This window comes from Apium graveolens, chromosome 11 (genome assembly GCF_009905375.1).
Source record: "Apium graveolens cultivar Ventura chromosome 11, ASM990537v1, whole genome shotgun sequence".
Taxonomy (NCBI): domain Eukaryota; kingdom Viridiplantae; phylum Streptophyta; class Magnoliopsida; order Apiales; family Apiaceae; genus Apium; species Apium graveolens.
The window spans coordinates 135,027,322-135,047,510 of NC_133657.1; the positions used below are offsets into that span (position 1 = coordinate 135,027,322).

General features: G+C 34.0%; 2 protein-coding genes and 1 pseudogene across 3 annotated transcripts; 2 read left to right on the forward strand and 1 right to left on the reverse strand.

The window, feature by feature from the left end:
* The first annotated feature begins 516 nt into the window (after positions 1 to 516).
* LOC141698018 (pentatricopeptide repeat-containing protein At2g30780-like) lies at positions 517 to 5,426 on the forward strand. Of its 2 annotated transcripts, XM_074502611.1 has the most exons (4): positions 517 to 1,086; positions 1,591 to 2,820; positions 4,840 to 4,912; positions 4,987 to 5,426. In XM_074502611.1, exons 1-2 carry the CDS (start codon positions 649 to 651, stop codon positions 2,707 to 2,709), a joined length of 1,557 nt encoding a protein of 518 aa, XP_074358712.1. In that variant the 5' UTR covers positions 517 to 648; the 3' UTR covers positions 2,710 to 2,820; positions 4,840 to 4,912; positions 4,987 to 5,426. The 2 variants fall into 2 exon arrangements, with proteins under 2 accessions (XP_074358712.1, XP_074358711.1); XM_074502610.1 differs by having other exon boundaries at positions 4,840 to 5,426.
* Positions 5,427 to 6,577: 1,151 nt separating this feature from the next.
* On the reverse strand, positions 6,578 to 11,167 carry LOC141695905 (BTB/POZ domain-containing protein At3g44820-like; annotated as a pseudogene).
* A 901-nt stretch (positions 11,168 to 12,068) lies between these two features.
* LOC141695906 (uncharacterized) lies at positions 12,069 to 15,065 on the forward strand. Its single transcript, XM_074500112.1, has 2 exons — positions 12,069 to 13,065; positions 14,797 to 15,065. Exons 1-2 carry the CDS (start codon positions 12,069 to 12,071, stop codon positions 15,063 to 15,065), a joined length of 1,266 nt encoding a protein of 421 aa, XP_074356213.1.
* Positions 15,066 to 20,189: the final 5,124 nt, after the last annotated feature.

Below are 20,189 nucleotides of genomic sequence, written 5' to 3' on the forward strand. Positions count from 1 at the left end.
AATTGTGAGTAAAATTAACACTACTTCATGTATCTCATAATTGCTCACATATTTGATTTTTTTGCGGTTATTTTGGTCAAATGACTGAAATTTAACATTTTATTTTCTTAAAATTATATTAGGTATACTTTCTGATAATGTAATTTTTATTGAATAAACACACATTATAAACTTTATTTATTTATTTTTTGTCTTAGTGTGAACTTGATTATTTGACATTGTTAATTTATTATTATAAATAATATCATGGATTTTAACAAGACGGTTATATAAAAACATATTACATTATTTATTATATAAATGTTATGTCTGGATTTATTTATATTTTTCGTATAATAAGTTAATGACTATATTTATATGTTAAATATTGGTCAAAAATATTATCTTAATTTTAACTTTAATTATTTATAACTATATAAAAAACTAAACCAACATATATGAACGCAAAATAGTTTTAACTTTATTTATTTAATTATCATATTTGCACTCTGCACCCCAAACATCCCCAGGGTTTATCAAAACATCCAAATCTGACTCGAACACCACCGCAATATCAATCCCATTTCTTCCCTCTCTCTCTCTCTCGATTATAGTCTCCCTCCAATCTCTCTCTCTCTCTCTCTCGTGCATCTATCAGACTAAAAAAGAATGAAGAGAGTTTGGAAGCTATCAGAAACAGCCCAATCAGAACTCACAACCCTAAGAACCTTTATTACAAAACCAAAAATCACAGTATCTCAAACCCCTCATTTAATCACAACCAATCCCATTACAACATCAACTACTAGATTCTCTCTTAAAGATTCTTTTAATTCTCATTTTAATTCGAATTCTATTCCATTTCCAAACATTATTGGATTGTTTTCTGATAGGTTGTCTCATAATGAAATGCAAGCTAAAGAAGATCTTATTTATAAGGCATCCCTGTTGCGAAATGAGTTGATTGGGGTTGATGATTGTAGGCAAGATTTGATTTTTAAGGTGTTGGATGAAAAGGGTAGTTCTTGGTTTAAGTGTTATGATGATGGGGCTGCATTTGTTGAGCTTTTGAGGCAGCTTGAGTCTTTTCCCCATTGCGCGCTTGAAGTAACGTTTTTCGCTCAATTTTTTGTTCTTTGATGTGTAGATTGATGTGTTTATTATTTGTTTAATGCTAGAATTTGGTTAATGTTTGTATCATGTATTAGTTGCAATTTCGGGTATTGGGGTTGTAAAGATATTATTTTAGGGTCTTGTGTATGTAAAATGAGTATAATAGGTTGTATTGGGGTGAATGGTGATGCATACATTCTTCGATGATGTGTTGAGTACTATATGATTTTCGGATGATTAATATCTGTTCTTTGTAGTTTATTGTATTAACGATGAGCATTTACAGCATTATTGATATTGTTGAATTAAAATATTGTTGTAAGTATGCTTCTGATAGTGTTATTGGATAAGGATTATGGTAACTTATTTGTTAATAAGGCATATAAGGCTATTCAAGCCCTTAAACGAGGATAGAGTAATTTTAAATAGTTTTAGTAGGCATTGTTGTTGTACTTTGCTTTGTTTATGTATCTGTAGTAATGAATTCTGTTAATTCAGGTTTTAAATTGGAGAAGAAAACAATCAGATAATGGCTTTCCTATGACAGCAGAAGAGTATGCAAAAGGTATTAGACTTGCTGGTAGATCAAAGAATATCGATCTTGCAACTGAACTTTTTACTGAGGCAGCAAACAGAAGGATCAAAACAGCTGCTACGTACAACGCACTCCTTGGTGCTTATATGTATAATGACTGTAATGAAAAATGTCAGTTTCTGTATGGGGAGTTTAAGAAGGATATCTCTTGTAAGCCGACAATTGTAACATACAATATTTTGATTTCTGTCTTTGGCCGGCTGATGCTTATAGAACAGATGGAGGCTGCTTTGCAGGAAATGAAGATATCAAACATAATGCCTAATCTAAACACATATAATATGCTTCTTGGTGGGTATGTCACAGCATGGATGTGGGATACCATGGAGAAGACTTTTAAAGTGATGGAAGCAAGTGGTATTCAGCCTGATATTCACACTCATTTGCTGTTGCTTCGGGGATACGCACATTCTGGTAATTTAGAAAAGATGGAAGAGATATATAAGCTGGTCAGTTCCCATGTTATTGAACACAAGGAATTTCCATTAATAAGGGCTATGATCTGTGCATACTGTAAGAGCACTAGCAGTGATAGAGTTCAAAAGGTTGAGGAATTACTTGGGCTAATTCCGAAGCATGAATATAAGTCTTGGTTAAATGTGATGTTGATTAAGTTATATGCGCAGGCGGATATTATGGATGTGATGGAAAGGTATATAGATGATGCATTTGCGCATAACGTTTCTGTCAAAACTGCAGGAATAATGCGTTGTATAATCGCTAGCTATTTCCGAGCTAATGCCTCAGACAAGCTTACAAACTTTGTAAAGCGTGCAGAGTATGCTGAGTGGAAAATTTGTCGTTCCTTGTATCACTGTAAAATGGTCATGTATTCATCAGAAAACCGCATTGCCGAGATGGAAGGTGTTCTTAGTGAAATGGGAAACTTCAGTCTTCAGCCCACGAAAAAAACTTTTCTTATAATGTACAAAGCCTATTTAACATGGGGACAAAAGCGTAAACTTGATCAGATTTTAGGAGTTATGTGCACGCAAGGATATGGAATCCCAAGCCCTGCATAGTACTCGTAGTGCTTCGTTTCATATAAGTTAACACACTAACATTAATGAGCATTCAGCAAAGGGCTGCCAATGGTTCTTTGCGTCTGCAAGGCCAGTATCGTTTTACTCAAGGTACTGCTATCTCGTTATTTTCATGTGCTCCTCTCCTCACCATCACTCCTTTGACGTCATTCCATAAATTTTTTTATTTCAAGTTATTACTGAACAAGTGTACGACTCTATTAATTGCTAATGGATATTGTATTATCTTAGGAACTGTCTTATACCGTTGCTTACTTTGTCTTACATAAGTAGAAGTTAATATTAGGTGTCCTGTTTGCATGGGAAGTGGATAACATGGTATGCATCAGACACTCGGATTATATATCTGTTGTGTATACGTAAATATGTGAGTGTGACCATATTCCTTGGCTGCGATTAACCTTAATGTCTCAGTTCATTTAGCGTCATAAATACTTATATTGTTATGTCTATCCATCAACCCATTTGCATGAAGACTTTGGAACATATTTGGGAACTTTGAGAACTTGGTGTTTTTGAACCTCACATCTTTTCAAGGTAATTACATCTCATTTAGTACAACTTAGGGGTCATTTGTTAAATCTGAACCATATTTTCTGGATGGTAAAAATTTCTGAACGAGTTAACATCTGTACGGTTAAAATAAATGTTTTTTGATAAATCTGAATGGCTAAAATATGATCTCAGAACTAAGATGTACTTAAAATTATAACCTTTATGAAATATAAAAATTGTGTTATACGTATAATGTAGTTTAATATATAATTTCAAAAGTATTGTTTTCAAAAATAAATAATAGTTAATTGCTAATATAAATGAATAAAATCTATTCCAACAGATAAACTTTAAAAAAAGTAAAATTTAGAAGTTATCATAGTGTGTCGGAAAAGGTGGGAAATTTGAAAAGTAGCATGCAATAAAAATATACATATTTGTTGAAATTATTATATATAGTATTAAAATTTAATAAGATAACGTATATAAGAAACTATTACTCGCAAGATAATTAACTATAAAAAAATAAAATGAATTCTGTTTGTACTGATATTTAAAAAAATACAAAATAATATATATTAGTAAATATGGACACCTTGCTTTCATGAACGGGTCAACCAAATTTTTTTATCTCAGTCGTCCAGAGGGAATTTGGATGGTCCAGATACTAAAAATATCAAACAAACAGTCTTAACGGTTTAAACTCGTCTCGTCCAGTTCTTTTTTCCTCCTTAAGTGATTATCAAATGAGCCCTTACTTTCTGCTTGAAGAAGTCTTTTTTATAGTAAACTCTTCCTTAATATTCTGCTATTTTTCTTTATTGAACAATATTGTAGAAGCTACAGTGTGTTTCTATAAGAAAACACTGAGCTGTAATGGGGACATAAGATTAGTACTAGAATTGTACATTCCTTAGAAAATTTGATTGTAAATATATTCGATCAGATCCTCGTATAGATCTTTTCTCCAACAGTTCAACATTTTGTTTCCAGTAGGTAGTAGGGGTTTACTTCCTTTATTTAGAGTTTCACTTGTTCTGCTTTTGGGGGGAGGGCTGAGGAGGAGGAGTCATGGTTACAATTTGGTTTATGTCTCCTCTCATTGTGGCCTACATTGTCATGGTTGCTATTCGGTTTGTCTACTCTGTGGATAAAGTCCCCTGCATTCCGTGGTTGCCATCTGCTGATGTAGCAATCAATATTTGTGAAGGATAAGAGTGGGAGAAATGAAAAAGCTTCAGAATGTTTTTAAGGAAGAACAAATATTTATTTGTATATCACTAGGGAGTCAGTCTACTATGAATTCGTTACATATAATACTCCTTCATTTGTATATCATTGGGGGATTTAGTATTGTATGAATTTGTTAGATTGGAATGGAGGGAAGAATTAAATAATGATTAATATCAATAATTAAGTACATGTTCTGCATTCTATTACATTCCTTTCAAGTAGATGGAGCACACAAGAGACTTAGAACTATTTTATGACTTACATGTACATTTTTAATATCAATTCTGGTTTTGCCAGTGTTTTAATCTACTATCATTCAAGTTAGACTTTATTTTTTTTATTTTTGCTGATTTACATTTTACTTTAATAAATGCATTGCAGCTAATCATGCGGGGTGAACCATGTCAAATATGCTGAATGCTAATGGCAAAATAAAAGCTACTGTGATCTTAAGGTGGTTGTGCTGCACATTTGATTTGTGCCTTGTTAATATAACACAAGCCTTCGTGGATCACAAGTTTTTTGCAGATCATGATTATCACTGCAGAAGAGGGATTCTTATATTATATGCGTCAAGATCTTCGACAAATTGTTTAGAGAAAGAATGCACGGTGCTTGTTACAGGGAAGAACTGTAGAGATGCATAGTATGGATACAGGCAGGTGTTCAATGCTGGGCACACATATGAGCTGTTTGGTATTATCGTGCAAAGTGATCTTGGAGTTTTCCGTTTCTCGACTTGATGCTATTTTGTTTAATTCAGCCCTGTGAGATGTGGTTTGAGACATTTTAAAAGTCATTTAATCATTATTTGTACGAAATTTTCAAAAATGAATTTAGTTCCAGTTACTATGATAATCGAATACCATCCCCGTAAGAAACACTGTTGAGATGATAAATTGTAGTTGTGAGGTGACTGATTTAATGATGTATATGAGTATATCCATTATAAGATGAGTTAATTTTAATTATTTGTGTATGTATATGGACAGCAGGACAGGGGTGAGGGGTAAGAGGACTTGACTACTGTGGCCTGAAAAACTGACAATTCGTTTGTTTCGTATACTTTTGTGGCGTGTGCTTTCGTGTTTCGTGTATGTCGTTTCATATACTTTCGTGTCGTGTGCTTTCGTGTTTCGTGTCATACACAAAACGCTTTAAGGATTTGTTCCGTTTCATATTCGTGTACCTTCATTTTGTGTATGTTTCATGTTGTGTTTCGCGTAATTTAAATTTAATAATAAAAATGAAGATAAATAAAATATATATTTAAATATTAAATTTTTACTAGTCGAGTTTTAAGTCAATAAGTAATAAAGGCTTAATTTATTATGAAATTTAAATTTGAATATATTTTCCATCTATTTTCTGTAAATATTATATGTAAATTATTATTGTAAGACATATATTCATATAATTTTTATAAATTTATTTAAATATTTATTTATTTCATGTACTTTCGTTTGGTATCGTGTACGCAAGTATACACCCAAAACTGACATAAATTTATCTGTGTATTTCTATGTTCGTGTATCAAAAATATCAAACCAAATATCATGTCGTTTTCGTATTATGTACGAAATTGCCGCTTCCACCGTCGTGTACAACAAAATAACAATTAGTCAAGAAGGAACTAATGGAATGTTTTAGTGGAAAGACTTGTTTACCCACACAACAAATACAATTATTTACTAATAAATTTAATCGAAATAGGCGACAATAATAGACGAAAATAAACTAAGTGTAGTAAAATTAAGGTTCACTTTCAATTGGAAATCTATTTATTCTATATATAGTAGGCCAGAACTAGTCCGAAGTATAGGGAGTAATAAATCTATTTATTTCTAGCTTGTGCTTATTTGAACCCTCTACCATTTTTGAATGAGAATGGGCTAATTAAATTATCAAAAAAAAAAAAAAGAGAATGGGCAAATCAAAATTTGCCAACGAAGTTGTTAATGTGTCCCATGGGCAGAAGCATTAGAAAAATCGTTATTTATTTATTGTAATAATTGGTTCATTTGGCAGTCCTTTTATGTTACAGATTAAAGTAAATAAATCCTTACAAACTCTAATACTCAGTGGCATCAGCAGATAGGTTGCTTTCGCTCAGCAGTCCTGAAAAGGGTTTATAACCAACATATACATTCTATGACAAACTTGTAGTCTTTGCTGTACAAGTACTTGTTACTGTTATGTACTTTGTTTATTCAACATCTCTATTTCATTGAGCTGTACAAGTATTACCTCAGAAAATTATCTATTACTCGTGTAAAACCAAGGCCGCCAAGATGGTCTGGATACATGAAAGTTGCCTTTGACTTGTATTTCACCGAGAAGGCATGAACAGTTCACGTGAAGATAAACTTTCAGATTGTCTGGAGTGATAGGAAGATTGTGCTCGCTCAACTGATGTTCTCGGAGAAGGCGCTGTACTCTCAATAACGTCTGCACGAGCATTTGACGAACGAGGTACTGGGTTGCACCCAATTCTTCCCACAAGAAAGCGTGGTGAAGTAAGAGAACTGTGTGATTTGGTCACTCTTTTGACCTCTTGCTTCATTCTGTTAAACTCTCCTTCAAGTTCCCCAACTCTGGACCTCATGCTATCTAAGTCCACTTTTAAGACCTGATTCTCGCGTACAACTGTTACCCATCTGTCTCTCTGTGCACCCTGAGTCGCCAAATCACCAGTACCAGTCAGTTGATCAGCAGGGGCATTACGTCCAGCAGCATCAAATGTATAAGAGCCAGCTACAGCTCTTCTGAACTTCATCTGCTCAAAGAACAGGACTTGAAGAACAATTCTAAGTGGCAACCTCTCATTATGAGAAGCATGGGCACAAGCATCAATAGAGAGCTTCTGAATGTCAATGATGGTGCATAGTTGCTCCTTCTCTTTATCAGTCAACCAAGGGTGCGCCTGCATCATTATTTAGATTTCATAAATTACCTAGGATGATCTAAAAAGATTGATTCAACTTTAAAGCAGTGCAATGCGAAAACAATCAATATACAATATACTTGTGACTGTCATGGTAGGAATTGTAAAGTTGAGGAATGTCAACATGCCAAATAACAGAAAAGAAAGACAGGCTAAAGGTTCATTTTTCTATTAAAAAAATTAATTGCCAAATAATTTGAATTTTCTAACTTTCAAATATGACCAGTAATCCAGTATTGTAAACCAATTAAAAGAAAATTGTTGAGCAAGGTTTATTTATTTAGTAACAAATTAATCTGACAGCATATATGAACAATAAAGCACATACAAAATTGATTTAATAAAGTAAAATCACCTCATCACCAACAAGATTATGAAAGCGAAGCACAGATGCAATTAATAGAACACAATTTCAATTATAAAAGAATATAACAAAAATAGGCATCTAGCAGTTTTAATAACGATAAATAGAACTCCATTATATTCACAAACCTTGATAAATACATCCAGAGCTCTGTATATTCCGTCATGAAAACTTCTTTAAGACTCGGGAAGGGCTTGTGCAAGTGAACGCATCTGTTCAGGTTTTAAGTTCGTGTCGGATGCAACCTCTGCAATATAGCCATCAACCAGTTTTGCAACTTTTCTCAATGTTCCAGATGAAGGCGAGATTTTTAAGTTCAAAGACAATGGAGAAAGGGAAGTTGCTCTTTGTTCTGTAGAAAGAAAATGATTAATTATTCGCTCCACACTGTCAGTATTATATAATGTATCAGAATCTGCATAAGAAGGCATTAGAAGACTATATCTAGAGTTGCCAATTCCAGCTGCATCCCTATTCTCCTCTCCAGGGAATCCCGGCATGCAGGACTAGCACCCAGTATGAATGCAACACGAAGAAGTCCCAAAAGAAAACGGCAAAATGATTTACCCTTCTTTTCAGGAAGCAACTTCTCGACAGTTTCCAGTAAATTCCTCCTCTCGTCAATGGCCGCAGGTGTCATGCTAAAAGTTGAAACTGTTCTCATTTTCTCACTCTGTCTACTCTCCCATCGGCTCAATCCTGGAAGGTACTTTTTAGAATAGTATATTATTGCACCCACCAAAATTTCAGGTCTTATCCTTCTTGCTCTCATTGTCTGTATAAGTCTTTTAAACAAAGCTACACCTAAATATGAAACGTCTTCAAACCACCAGTTGGAATCTGAACTTTGGATTCTTGCACCAGTATTAATTCCATTCCATAATATGCTACCCCCCGGGCTCTGTAAACTACCATACATCAGCATAGGCCATCCAAATAAACTAGGGTCTGTGCAAACCATCACAGATATAGAATGCAAACATTTATTAACTATTTGTAGCTCTTCAGCTCTTGTAATGGCTTCACAACTTTGGAGAGAAAAAATGCAATCCTTCCAATTTCTCAGTACATGCTTGTGGAAGTAACTGTCTGCAACGAATAATAAGTTACCTTCCCCGTAATGATCTGTCATTTCAAGGTAATTAGCTGCACAATAAACCATCACAATGTTCCTTGCAGTACATTCGACCCTGAATTGGTAACAGAATTTAGCTGCTACTAAAAATGCGTCAGCATCACCAGGAAGTTCTTCTAGAGATATTGTGAAAGTCCTGTCTCGAGTTTGCTTTGATTCTGTGATGATATTTGCTATCTTCCCACATTTTGACATTAGAGGAAACTGGAGAGCCAACATTGCACTGTATAAGGATGAGTAAAAGAGCATAAATTTAATAGACCATATCTAGTTACATTAAAACAGCAAAATAAAACAAATCATGAATAAGAATGTAATGACTGCTGGTTCAGCTGAATGTATTTAGACGGGTAGGATTTGCAATTCAATGTGGTCTTGCGGGCAGTTTGTTGCCCGTTTACCTCGTGCACATGTAACATAGTAACTGAATAAAAAGTCTTTGTAATAAAAAACAAATCTTATATAACAATGCTATCCTTACAAAACCTATAATCATGTTCGATAATCTGATTGAAACCTAATATCTCTATATAGTCCCCACTCATAACATTTATTTTGCAGTATGTAATTTCCCCATAGATATTCATAAAATCTGATTGGGAATTTTGAAGAGAATAGTAACAAAGCAATATCTTAGTACAGCATCCAGATAGTAAATAGTAAAGACTGGAAGTACCCTGTCTAAACAAAAGACCAGGCTGTTTATAGTTAGGGAGATTTACCGAATGCTATAGTAATGTTTAAAATTAGGATTTCTGATGTGCCATAGTGATCATTGATCAGCATCAGAACATTCCAAGTAGACCATTATACTATAAATTTCTAATTTACAGTTTTAAAAAGCACCATATAGTAGAAGTCCTACGTGTAAGTTGCAACTTACAATAAGTACAATCACGGCTGATATGAACTCCTCAGGCTTCAAATTCATAAACACTACTTTACTTAGGAACTAACATTAAGCTACAAGAAAAGCAAAAAATTTCGTCTGCTAAATGTATAAAGGCCTTTCATAATTTAATCCTCTCAAAGGGTCTTGATTTGACACTGAAAGCAATAAACCGATTAAGATACTTTGTTATTTTTTTTGATATAATACTTAGTTATTTTATAAGTGCGTATTTTTTTCTTGTTTACTCGGAAAAAAAGAGATAATACTTAAGTTAAAACAAGAAAATAAGAACACGAAATCAACAAAAGAGCACTTTCTTACTGGCTAATCACTACCAATCTTATATCAAATACAAAAGAGTGAAAGCAATACCATGTGAAGGTGGAATTTTACTCCATGGACGTCAACAGTAATATCACTAGGCAAAGTTGTGTTACAGAACCTGTATATGCACATTCCAAAAGATGAACATTAAAATGATATAACCATAGAAATGAACATTCTAGAACACTTGTATTACTTCTTAAACTTCCTTTCTTTAAGAAACAAGTTAAAATTGTTCACCCATCCAGAATTCTCCTAATCTATTATATTCCATTTAAATACTGAACCTGTTCAAGAGATGGTAATGACAGGATTTAAAATGTAATTATACAAGGGATAAAATCAAAGCCATACTACTTTTCATATTAGCACTATAACAGAAGAATTAGAAGTTCATATACAAAAAGAAAAAATAACTTGCTACTATAAAATCTCGCAAACTTTGAATAGATACCATTACGATTAACAGAAAAGGACAAAGCAAATTCAAAAAGAAGTCAGAAAATAGCACAGTACCATTCGTTCCCCTCTCGATAAAACCCTGAAACCTTATTAGCAGGAGACGTAGCTGACCAAGAAAAGTCCAGAACTTTTTTCTCACCCTCTCCTTAAGTCCCAATATGCACCTAACCAAGTTAAAAAACAAACAACCAAATATATTATATCACTCAATAACTTGATAAACAATCTCAAAAACTAGTAGTAATAGTAGGTCACCAACAACAACAAACCAAACACCAAATTGAACTCATTAATCAAATCATATCATATGAGTCACAAAATCATAGAAAAATAAAAAGTGGGCATTTAACAGATAAGCATGTATGTGCGTGTACACACATACACACAGAAATATATATTGAAACACAGGATATCAAGAATATTGGTATTATACTAGTAGAGTAGTTTAACAACAGCAACAGCAACAGCAACAGCAACGGCAGTGCATTTCATCCTCACTTTTCCTTTTATATTCATATCATGACACGCAAGCCCAAAGTATGCTTACAAAAATATAAAAAAATAAAGGTGCTTTGATGTTTGACCCATTAACATCAAAGCAGAAGACATTTAAAAATTCAACTATTGTGTTTGTGTATGTAACAGTAAGTTTTATCTGACAGAAAGTATAAAAGGATTTTTACGACCATGTAAGATAATGAAAGAGAGGGGAAATGATTGTATTGTGTCTGAGAGTTTGTCAGGGTCGTGTTAAAATATTTGAATAAATATAAAGTGGATGTGAAAGCGTATCGATGAAGTATCTCAAATCTTAATAAGAAAGACTTTTTAAGAAAAAAATTTAATCAGAAAGACTTGTAAAGCTTATCGAGTAAATTTTATAATACTTAATGAAAAAGATTTGAATAGATTATTTATTAAGACTTGTAAATCAACTACTATAAATAGCTCATTTAGCTAATCAAATGAGATACAATTTTCTCATTATATTTTCTATTCTCCTATACTTCCTCTACATTAAACATAACTAATATTTTCAGTAAAGGTTTATAACACGTTATCAGCACGAGTCTCTGTCAACTGAAGCTTAATTCTCAAAAGAGCTACGACTTATTCTGATCCACGAGTCTCTGCCAACTGAAGCTCTATTTTCGAAAGAGCTCCGACTTATTTTGACACACGAGTCTCTATCAACTAAAACTATTTCATAAAAGAGGTACGATTTCTTTTACTTATTTTATTCTAATTATTATTACATATTTATTTATGTTACTGATTGAAATCTATAACGATGGCTATGCCGTCAAATAATATTATAAAGATGGCTCTGTCGTCAAGTAATACTACTATAAAGATGGCGTTGCCGTCAAGTAATAATCAAAAATTTTCTGGTCGGCTATGCCATCGTAACTTTGTATAAAGTTATTATTTCAACTTGTTTGTTTAAATATTATGTGACATATTATATCTTATTTAAAATCTATTCAGAATGGCGAATCTTGCAAAATTAGAGTTTGTTGTCTTGGATGTTTCGGGGAATAATTATTTATTATGGGTCCTTGATGCGGAATTACACCTTAGTGTTAATGGCCTAAAAGATACTATTGACCCAGAAAAAATCCCAACTGTTGAACAAAATGCAAAAGCAATTACCTTTCTTAGGTATCACATCCACGAAGATCTAAAATCTGAATACCTCACTATCAAAAATCCACTCACCCTTTGGAATAATCTCAAGGATAGATTTGATCACCAGAAACTTGTTCACTTGCCATCTGCCCGATATGACTGGATTAATTTGATGTTACAGGATTTCAAATCTGTAGTTGAATATAATTTTGCTCTTTTCAAGATAAGCTCAAAATTAATTTTATGTGGTGAAAATATTACTGATGCTGAAATGATTGAAAAGACCCTCTCAACCTTTCACCCCAACACTATGATCCTGGCTCAACAATATAGGGAGTGGAATTTTCAGAAATATGGTGAGCTGATATCTCTCCTTCTTGTGGCTGAAAAGAATAATGAGTTGCTACTGAAAAATCATCAGATACGTCCCACAGGTTCTGTCCAGTTACCTGAAGTACATAACATGTCATTCCTGAAGAATGAACGTGGGAAAGAGCATAGAGGAGAACGGGGTTATAGACGAAATCGTGGACGTGGAAATTTTTGTGGTCGGTTTCGCAATCAATATCATTCTGGCCACCTGAAGTGGCAACGTGATGGTTACAACTCTGGCCACCAGAAATGGCAACGTGAAGTGCCAAATAAAAGAAAGGTACCCCAAGAAGGAGAGAACCGAGGCATCTGTCAAAGGTACAGATCTGAGGGGCACTGGCAACGTACTTGTCGCACGCCCAAACATCTTGTTGACCTCTACGAGTCATCAAAAAGGAATAATGGAAAGAGAGTAAAAACCAACTTCGCTAATTATAATCTAGTTAATGAATCAATCAATAAGGCTTCAAATGAAATAGACACTGGTGCTAATCTTTATTATGGTTTAGACGACCAGACTTCATATGTATTGTCTTACTTTACTTATTTCCTTTGTATTTTACTTATTTCCATTATGTACTCACTTTATGTACTTGTTTCATGTTGTTGTTCTATGTACTTGGTGTATTTTTGATAAAGATGTTTTTCGTTTATATATGTATAGAGGTGAAAGATATATGCATTATTGACTGCGAAACCACAACACTATTTTACAGATGCAGAAATACTTCTCACAGTTGACTAAAACCAACTCACATGTCTGGACGATATCGGGTACATCAAATATAATAGAAGGTTTTGGGAAAGCTAGTTTTCTTCTACCAAATAAGACACACATACACATACAAGAGGCTCTATAATCTAGCAAGTCAACTAGAAACCTACTGAGTTTTAAAGATATACGTCCTAATGGGTTTCACGTTGAAACTACTAATGAGAATGAAAAAGCTCATCACCTCAAACACCGTTGACAATAAAAGGTCTTAGAAAAATTCCACTCGGTTTCTTCAGGATTATATGTTACGAGTATACGAGTTCTTGAATCTCATAGTATCAACATCTCCAAAGTCATAGACCCAAAACTACTTTCCCTTTGGCACGAAAGACTCGGTCATCCAGGAATATCTATGATGCGTCATATCGTTTAAAATTCTGCGGGACATCCTCTTAAAACTCAAAAGATAATATCCCAAGATGAACTTCATTGTTCAGCATGTTCCTTAGGAAAACTAATTGTCCGACCATCCCCAGTTAAGCTTCAAACTGAGTCCCCGAAATTCTTAGAAAGAATTTAAGGTAACATTTGTGGTCCTATTCATCCATCTTCTGGCCCATTTAGGTACTTTATGGTTTTAATTGATGCGTCAACTCGATGGTCTCATGTGTGTCTACTTACAACCCAAAATACAGCCTTTGCCAAATTACTTGCCCAAATAATTAAACTCCAAGCTCAATTTCCTGACCATCCCATTAAATCAATCCGACTAGATAATGCTGCTGGATTTACATCTGCAACTTTTAATGATTTTTGTATGTCAATAGGAATCTCAGTCGAACACCAAGTAACTCACGTATATACACAAAATGGTTTAGCAGAATCCTTGAATTAAAAGACTTCAACTTATTGCCCGTCCCTTACTCCCAAGAGCAAAGTTACCTATATCTGTTTGGGGTCATGCAATACTTCATGCTGCAAATATAATTAGAATAAGGCCTTCTGCTTACCACAAACAATCCCCTCAAGAATTAGTTCTTGGTCAAGTACCTAATATATCTCATTTAAAAGTATTTGGTTGTACTTTGTATGTTCCTATATCACCACACAAAGAACTAAAATGGGATCTCAAAGAAGAATTGGTATATATGTTGGTTTTGATTCTCCGTCTATTATAAGGTATCTGGAACCATTAACTGGTGATGTTTTTACTGCTCGGTATGTTGATTGTCGTTTTGATGAATCTATGTTCCCTACATTAAGGGGAGATAAAATTTTGCATAAATTAAGTTCAAAAATATCATGGAATGCCTCAGGATTAAATGCTATTGATCCGCGTACTAAAAAATATGAATCTAAGGTTTAAAGAATTATACATATGCAAAATATTGCTAATCAAATGCCAGATACATTTAATGATTTTAGAAATATTATGAAATCATATATACCTGCTGTTAATGCTCCAGCCAAGATTGAATCCCTGGAAATAAATCAATTTCAGCGGAATTGATTGGTGATTCAAAGCCGCACCAAAAGTGTGGTAGACCTATTGGTGCAAAAGAGATTGTACCACAAAAATGGAAATTGATTGGAATTGCCCCAGAATTGGCAAAAGTTTCAGAAAATACCCCAGAAGTGGTATTGCCTCCTGAAGAGGTTCAAACCCCTGAAGTGGCTGTAACAAAACTCCCAGACGTGGGATTGCCTCCAGAAGAGAATGTTGCCCCAGAAGTGGCACATGCCCCAGAAGTGGCAAATGCTTCCATATAAGCAAAGGTACCTGAAAACTATGGGATCTCAATGAATTATGTCCATAACGCGAAATTACTGGATTGTGGGAGTATTGAGGTTGATGATGTATATGCTTTTTCCGTGGCATCTGATATTATTATGAACTCCGATCCTGAACCACAAAGTGTGGAAGAGTATCGAAACCGAGATGATTGGCCAAAATGGAAAATTGCGATTCAAGAAGAATTGCAATCCTTGCGCAAGAGAAATGTATTTGGACCTGCAGTCCAAACACCAGCTGGTGTAGTACCCTTCGGGAATAGATGGGTATTTGTATAAAAAAGAAATGACAAAAATGAAATTGTGAGATATAAAGCCCGACTTGTAGCCCAGGGATTCTCTCAAAGACCTGATTTTGATTACCAGGAAACATACTCTCCTGTGATGGATAAAGTTACTTTTCATTTTCTAATGGGTATGGCTTGTATGGAAAAACTGGAAACACGTTTGATGGACATTGTGACAACATACCTATATGGATCACTTAATAGTTATATTTATATGAAAATTCCCGAAGGATTAAATATTGAGGACACTAAGCCTCAACATTTATATTCTGTTAATTACAACGATCATTGTATGGTTTAGAAACAATCTGGTCGTATATTGTACAACATGCTTAGTGAATACTTATTGAATGATGGATATGTTAATAATCAAGTGTGTCCTTGCATTTTCACTAAATGATCGTCAACTGGTTTTGTTATTATTGCTTTATATGTGGATGATTTGAATATTATCGGTACTACTGAAGATATTACTAATGCTGCTAACTATTTGAAAAATGAGTTTGAAATGAAAGTTTTTGGAAGGACAAGATTTTGTTTAGGTATACAGGTGGAGCACTTATTTTCAGGAATATTTGTTCATCAATTAAACTACACTGAAAAGATTCTTGATCGGTTCTACATGGACAAAGCTCATCCACCAACCACACCAATGGTTGTTCGATCACTCGAGGTTGAAAAGGATCCTTTCCGTCCTAAAAAACAAGATGAGGAGGCTCTTGGACCTGAAGTTCCATATCTCAGTGCAATTGGCGCTCTCATGTATCTTACAAATAACACACGACCTAATATTGCATTTACAGTGAACCTGTTGGCAAGATTTAGTTCTGACCCTACTAAAAGGCATTGGGATGGAATCAAACATATATTCATATATCTTCGAGGGACAGTCGACTTAAACTATTCTTCCCAAACAATTCAAGATCACGGCTAGTTAGATATGCAGATGCTGGATACATGTCAGATCCTCACTTTGGGCGATCACAAACAGGTTACCTATTTATATATTGTGATACTACTATCTCTTGGAAGTCTACAAAACAGACTATGGTTGGAACTTCATCAAACCACGCAGAGTTACTGTAATAACCCCAAAAATTTTGGACTTTTTGTAACCCTTATGAATAGTGATTTTACTGATTATGCTGATTAAGAAAATTTTTCATGCCACACTATGTAGGAGTTCTTTTATTGATATTCTGAGATCTTATTAGTACTCCATATGGTATATAAGTGTATGTAAAGATCGTCAGAGTCCAAATTCGAACACTTTGATTTTTCCCGAAAATCCACCATTTACCGAAAGAATTGAGTATAAGGTAATATGATTAAAAGGATTTAAATTCAATGATTATAAGAAAGGATCATAAAAGGAATATAAAATATTGAGAAAGGTTTAGGGGAGTCCAAGTAATAAGATCCCGGATATGATCCCTCAAACGACAAACGAGAACGAAAGTTAAGCGAACCGTAAAATAGATAACGACCATTAGCCAAGTAATTAAGCACTAATCAGATGGGATTAGTGGGTTGTGACATTATCCAACCATAAGGTTTGGACAAGTGTCCTTGTGATGATGTAATGGAGGTGATGTCATCACTTTATTAAAGTTAAAGGAAGATATTTACCAAGGATTAATCCTAGCCAAGTAAATCATTTCACAAACTTTAGAATTCAAGAATCAAGCAAGCTCTCTTCTTCTTCCCCACCTAAACTCTCGGTTGGTTTTTTTCAAAAAACAAATCTTAGCTTCTCTTGCTCTAAAATCACAAGGTAATTACCATAGCTTCCTTACCTACTAGTGAATGCATGGTAGAAGTTTGGAAGCCAAATTCCATTCTTAACCTAGGCAAACAAATCATCAAAAGTGATGATGAATAGTAACTTTCAAGAACTAATGTTAGTTTTCTTCATTTTTATGAAATGTTAAGGTTATACAAGCAAGGATCAAGGTTCTTTTAGGCATTCAAAGCTCTTGGGTTGTGTTAGGAAGCTTCAAGGAGGTATAAACAACTTTCACCTTTAACTTATAGTTTGAACTTTGAGTTTTAATGAGTTTATGGATGTATTAATGTATATATAGAAATATCCATGTATATATAGCAAGATCCATATATGTTAGATAGTTTGGTTGGATTTGTGGTGATTTTGGAGATGAATCTTTATTAATGGTTAATGAATCTTAAGTTATGGTTAGTAAATCATGTTTGTAGTTGAATGAGTTGGAAAATCTTGAGATTATGGACTGAATTTGCCTTGATCTAAGTTGTGTTTGATGTATTGTTGATGGTTGGGTGTTTTGTAGTGAATTGGTAAGGAATTGGAGTAGTATAAATATTGGTAATCGCGTAAACATAGTTGTCGTAATGTCTGTTTTCATTTAACTGCTTGTACTTAGTGTTCAGGACAGAAAGCTCACTGACCAATCTGTAACTTTGTCATTTTTAGCTAGATCGTGTCATAATCTTCGTTTTGGTATGTGGTTCACTTGAATCCGATGTACAGTTTAGGAGAAACGACTGTTTTAAGTAACGGCGTTTCGCGAACGAACCATTACCCCTCGCCTTAATTTGAAACCTTGGTTAAGGTCCTTAAATGACTAATTGGAGTATGAAACAATTATTTAAGGTGGATTAGGCAGTTGCTAAAGTACTCACAAAAGAGTCGCCTTAAAATTCATAATGGTTAATTTATTAAAATTAGTGGAGCCGAGGGTACGCGAGCGGTTAACACAAATCGTTAAGCGTATAAGCGACCGTTGGAGTATGAGTGAGTTTTGACTAGTTTCTTAAGCGATCGTGGTCTAATTCCGAAGCTTAAGTCTACCCCGGAACACTCAGGCAAGTTTTCTACCCGTTATACTGTTGTTGTGATGTAAATATATTGATGCATTATCTTGAGATAAGTGCATGGTTGTTATTAGCAAATCTTGCGATATATTGGAGCATGTTGATATGGTATATATATACATGTTGTGAAATCTTGATATTCTATTATCAATTCAAATGCTTATAAACTGCATAATACCTTTACTAGAGATAAGCAGTAGTTGCGTATACCCTTAGTATAGGGGACCCGAAGGTGAACATTTTTCTAAACCAGGAGTCGATGTTCCCAAGTATTATATATATATATATATATAGTTTCTATAACTATAAATCGAATAAGGTATATTCGATAGTTTTGAATAATAATCAAACTTATTTTCGATTATTCAAATAAAGATCGTACTTTCGTATAAGTATATCTTTGGTTATTTATTATTCATTTCAAGTATGAGTTTTAAAACTTCTACTTCAATTATTTTTATAAAGATTATCCTGTATGGGAATGTTAGATATATTTGAGATGTCATGTCTAATATATTTCATATTTAGTTTTCAGATCTTAACAAACAGGAAATATCAGTACTTACTGAAATCAGTACTTACTGGAAGTCAGAACTTAAGGATATCAGAACTTAGATTATCATAAGATAAATATCAGAAGATGGATATCATAACTTAAGTACGGGAGGACTAACAGTTAAGGAAGGAAGCTGATTTATAGGAAAGAAGATCGAGACTAATATAAAAGAAGATATGCATGGAAAAAGTTAGAGGACTGAAAGAATTGTATAAGATATCTGATTGATATATTTTAGGAGACAGAATTATATTCCATAACAATTAGAAGTTATCTTGTAACTGTATACTATATAAACACAGACGTAGGTTTACACTATATGTGTTATCATTATCGAGAAGATCATACATTGTAACCTAGCAGCTCTCGTGATATTTGTTCATCACTGAGAGAGAACAGTTCCATTGTAACAGAGTTTATTATATTGAATATATCGGTTTACTGTTACTTGTGTTTGAAATCGATTTGATTGTATTCTATACTGTATTCAACCCCTTTCTACAGTATTGTGTGACCGAACAATTGGTATCAGAGCTAATCTGTTAACACACATACAGTAAAGATTCAAAATAATCATGTCTGAAGAAGCAGAAAATCCAACCAAGCCCACCAAAACTGAAGAAACTAAAAACACTCAAACCCACAGTCGATATGAGACTATTAGGGTTCCCATACTGAGACCTTATGAGTATCCAATATGGAAAGTGAAGATGGCTATGTTTCTGGAAGCTATAGATCCAGAATACCTTGACAGAATTAATGAAGGACCACATAAGCCAACCAAGCTCTCTGTTGTAGTTGCAGATCAGCCAGAAAAGACCATACCAAAGGAGAAAAGTGAGTATACAGCTGAAGATATCTCATCCATTGCTAAGGATGCAAAGGTAAGGTATTTGATGCATAGTGCCATTGATAATGTCATGTCAAACAGGGTAATTCATTGCAAGACTGCAAAGGAGATATGGGATGCTTTGGAGACAAGATGCCAGGGAACTGATGCAATCAAGAAAAACAGGAGGACTATACTCACTCAAGAGTATGAGCACTTTGACTCAAAAGGTGATGAGTCATTAACTGACTTATATGACAGGTTTGTCAAACTCTTGAATGATCTGTCACTGGTGGACAAGGAATATGATCTTGAAGATTCAAATCTAAAATTCATTTTAGCTCTTCCTGAAAGTTGGAATTTGAAGTCTACTACTATAAGAGACAACTATGCTCTTGATGAAACTACTCTTGATGAAATTTATGGTATGCTCAAGACTTATGAACTGGAGATGGATCAAAGAAGTAAGAAACATGGGAGAAAGTCAAGGATAGTTGCTCTTAAAGCTGAGGATGAATCCCCCAAAGTGGATGTCTCAAAGAAAGGCAAAGGAAATGCTCTCATCACAAAGTCTGATTCAG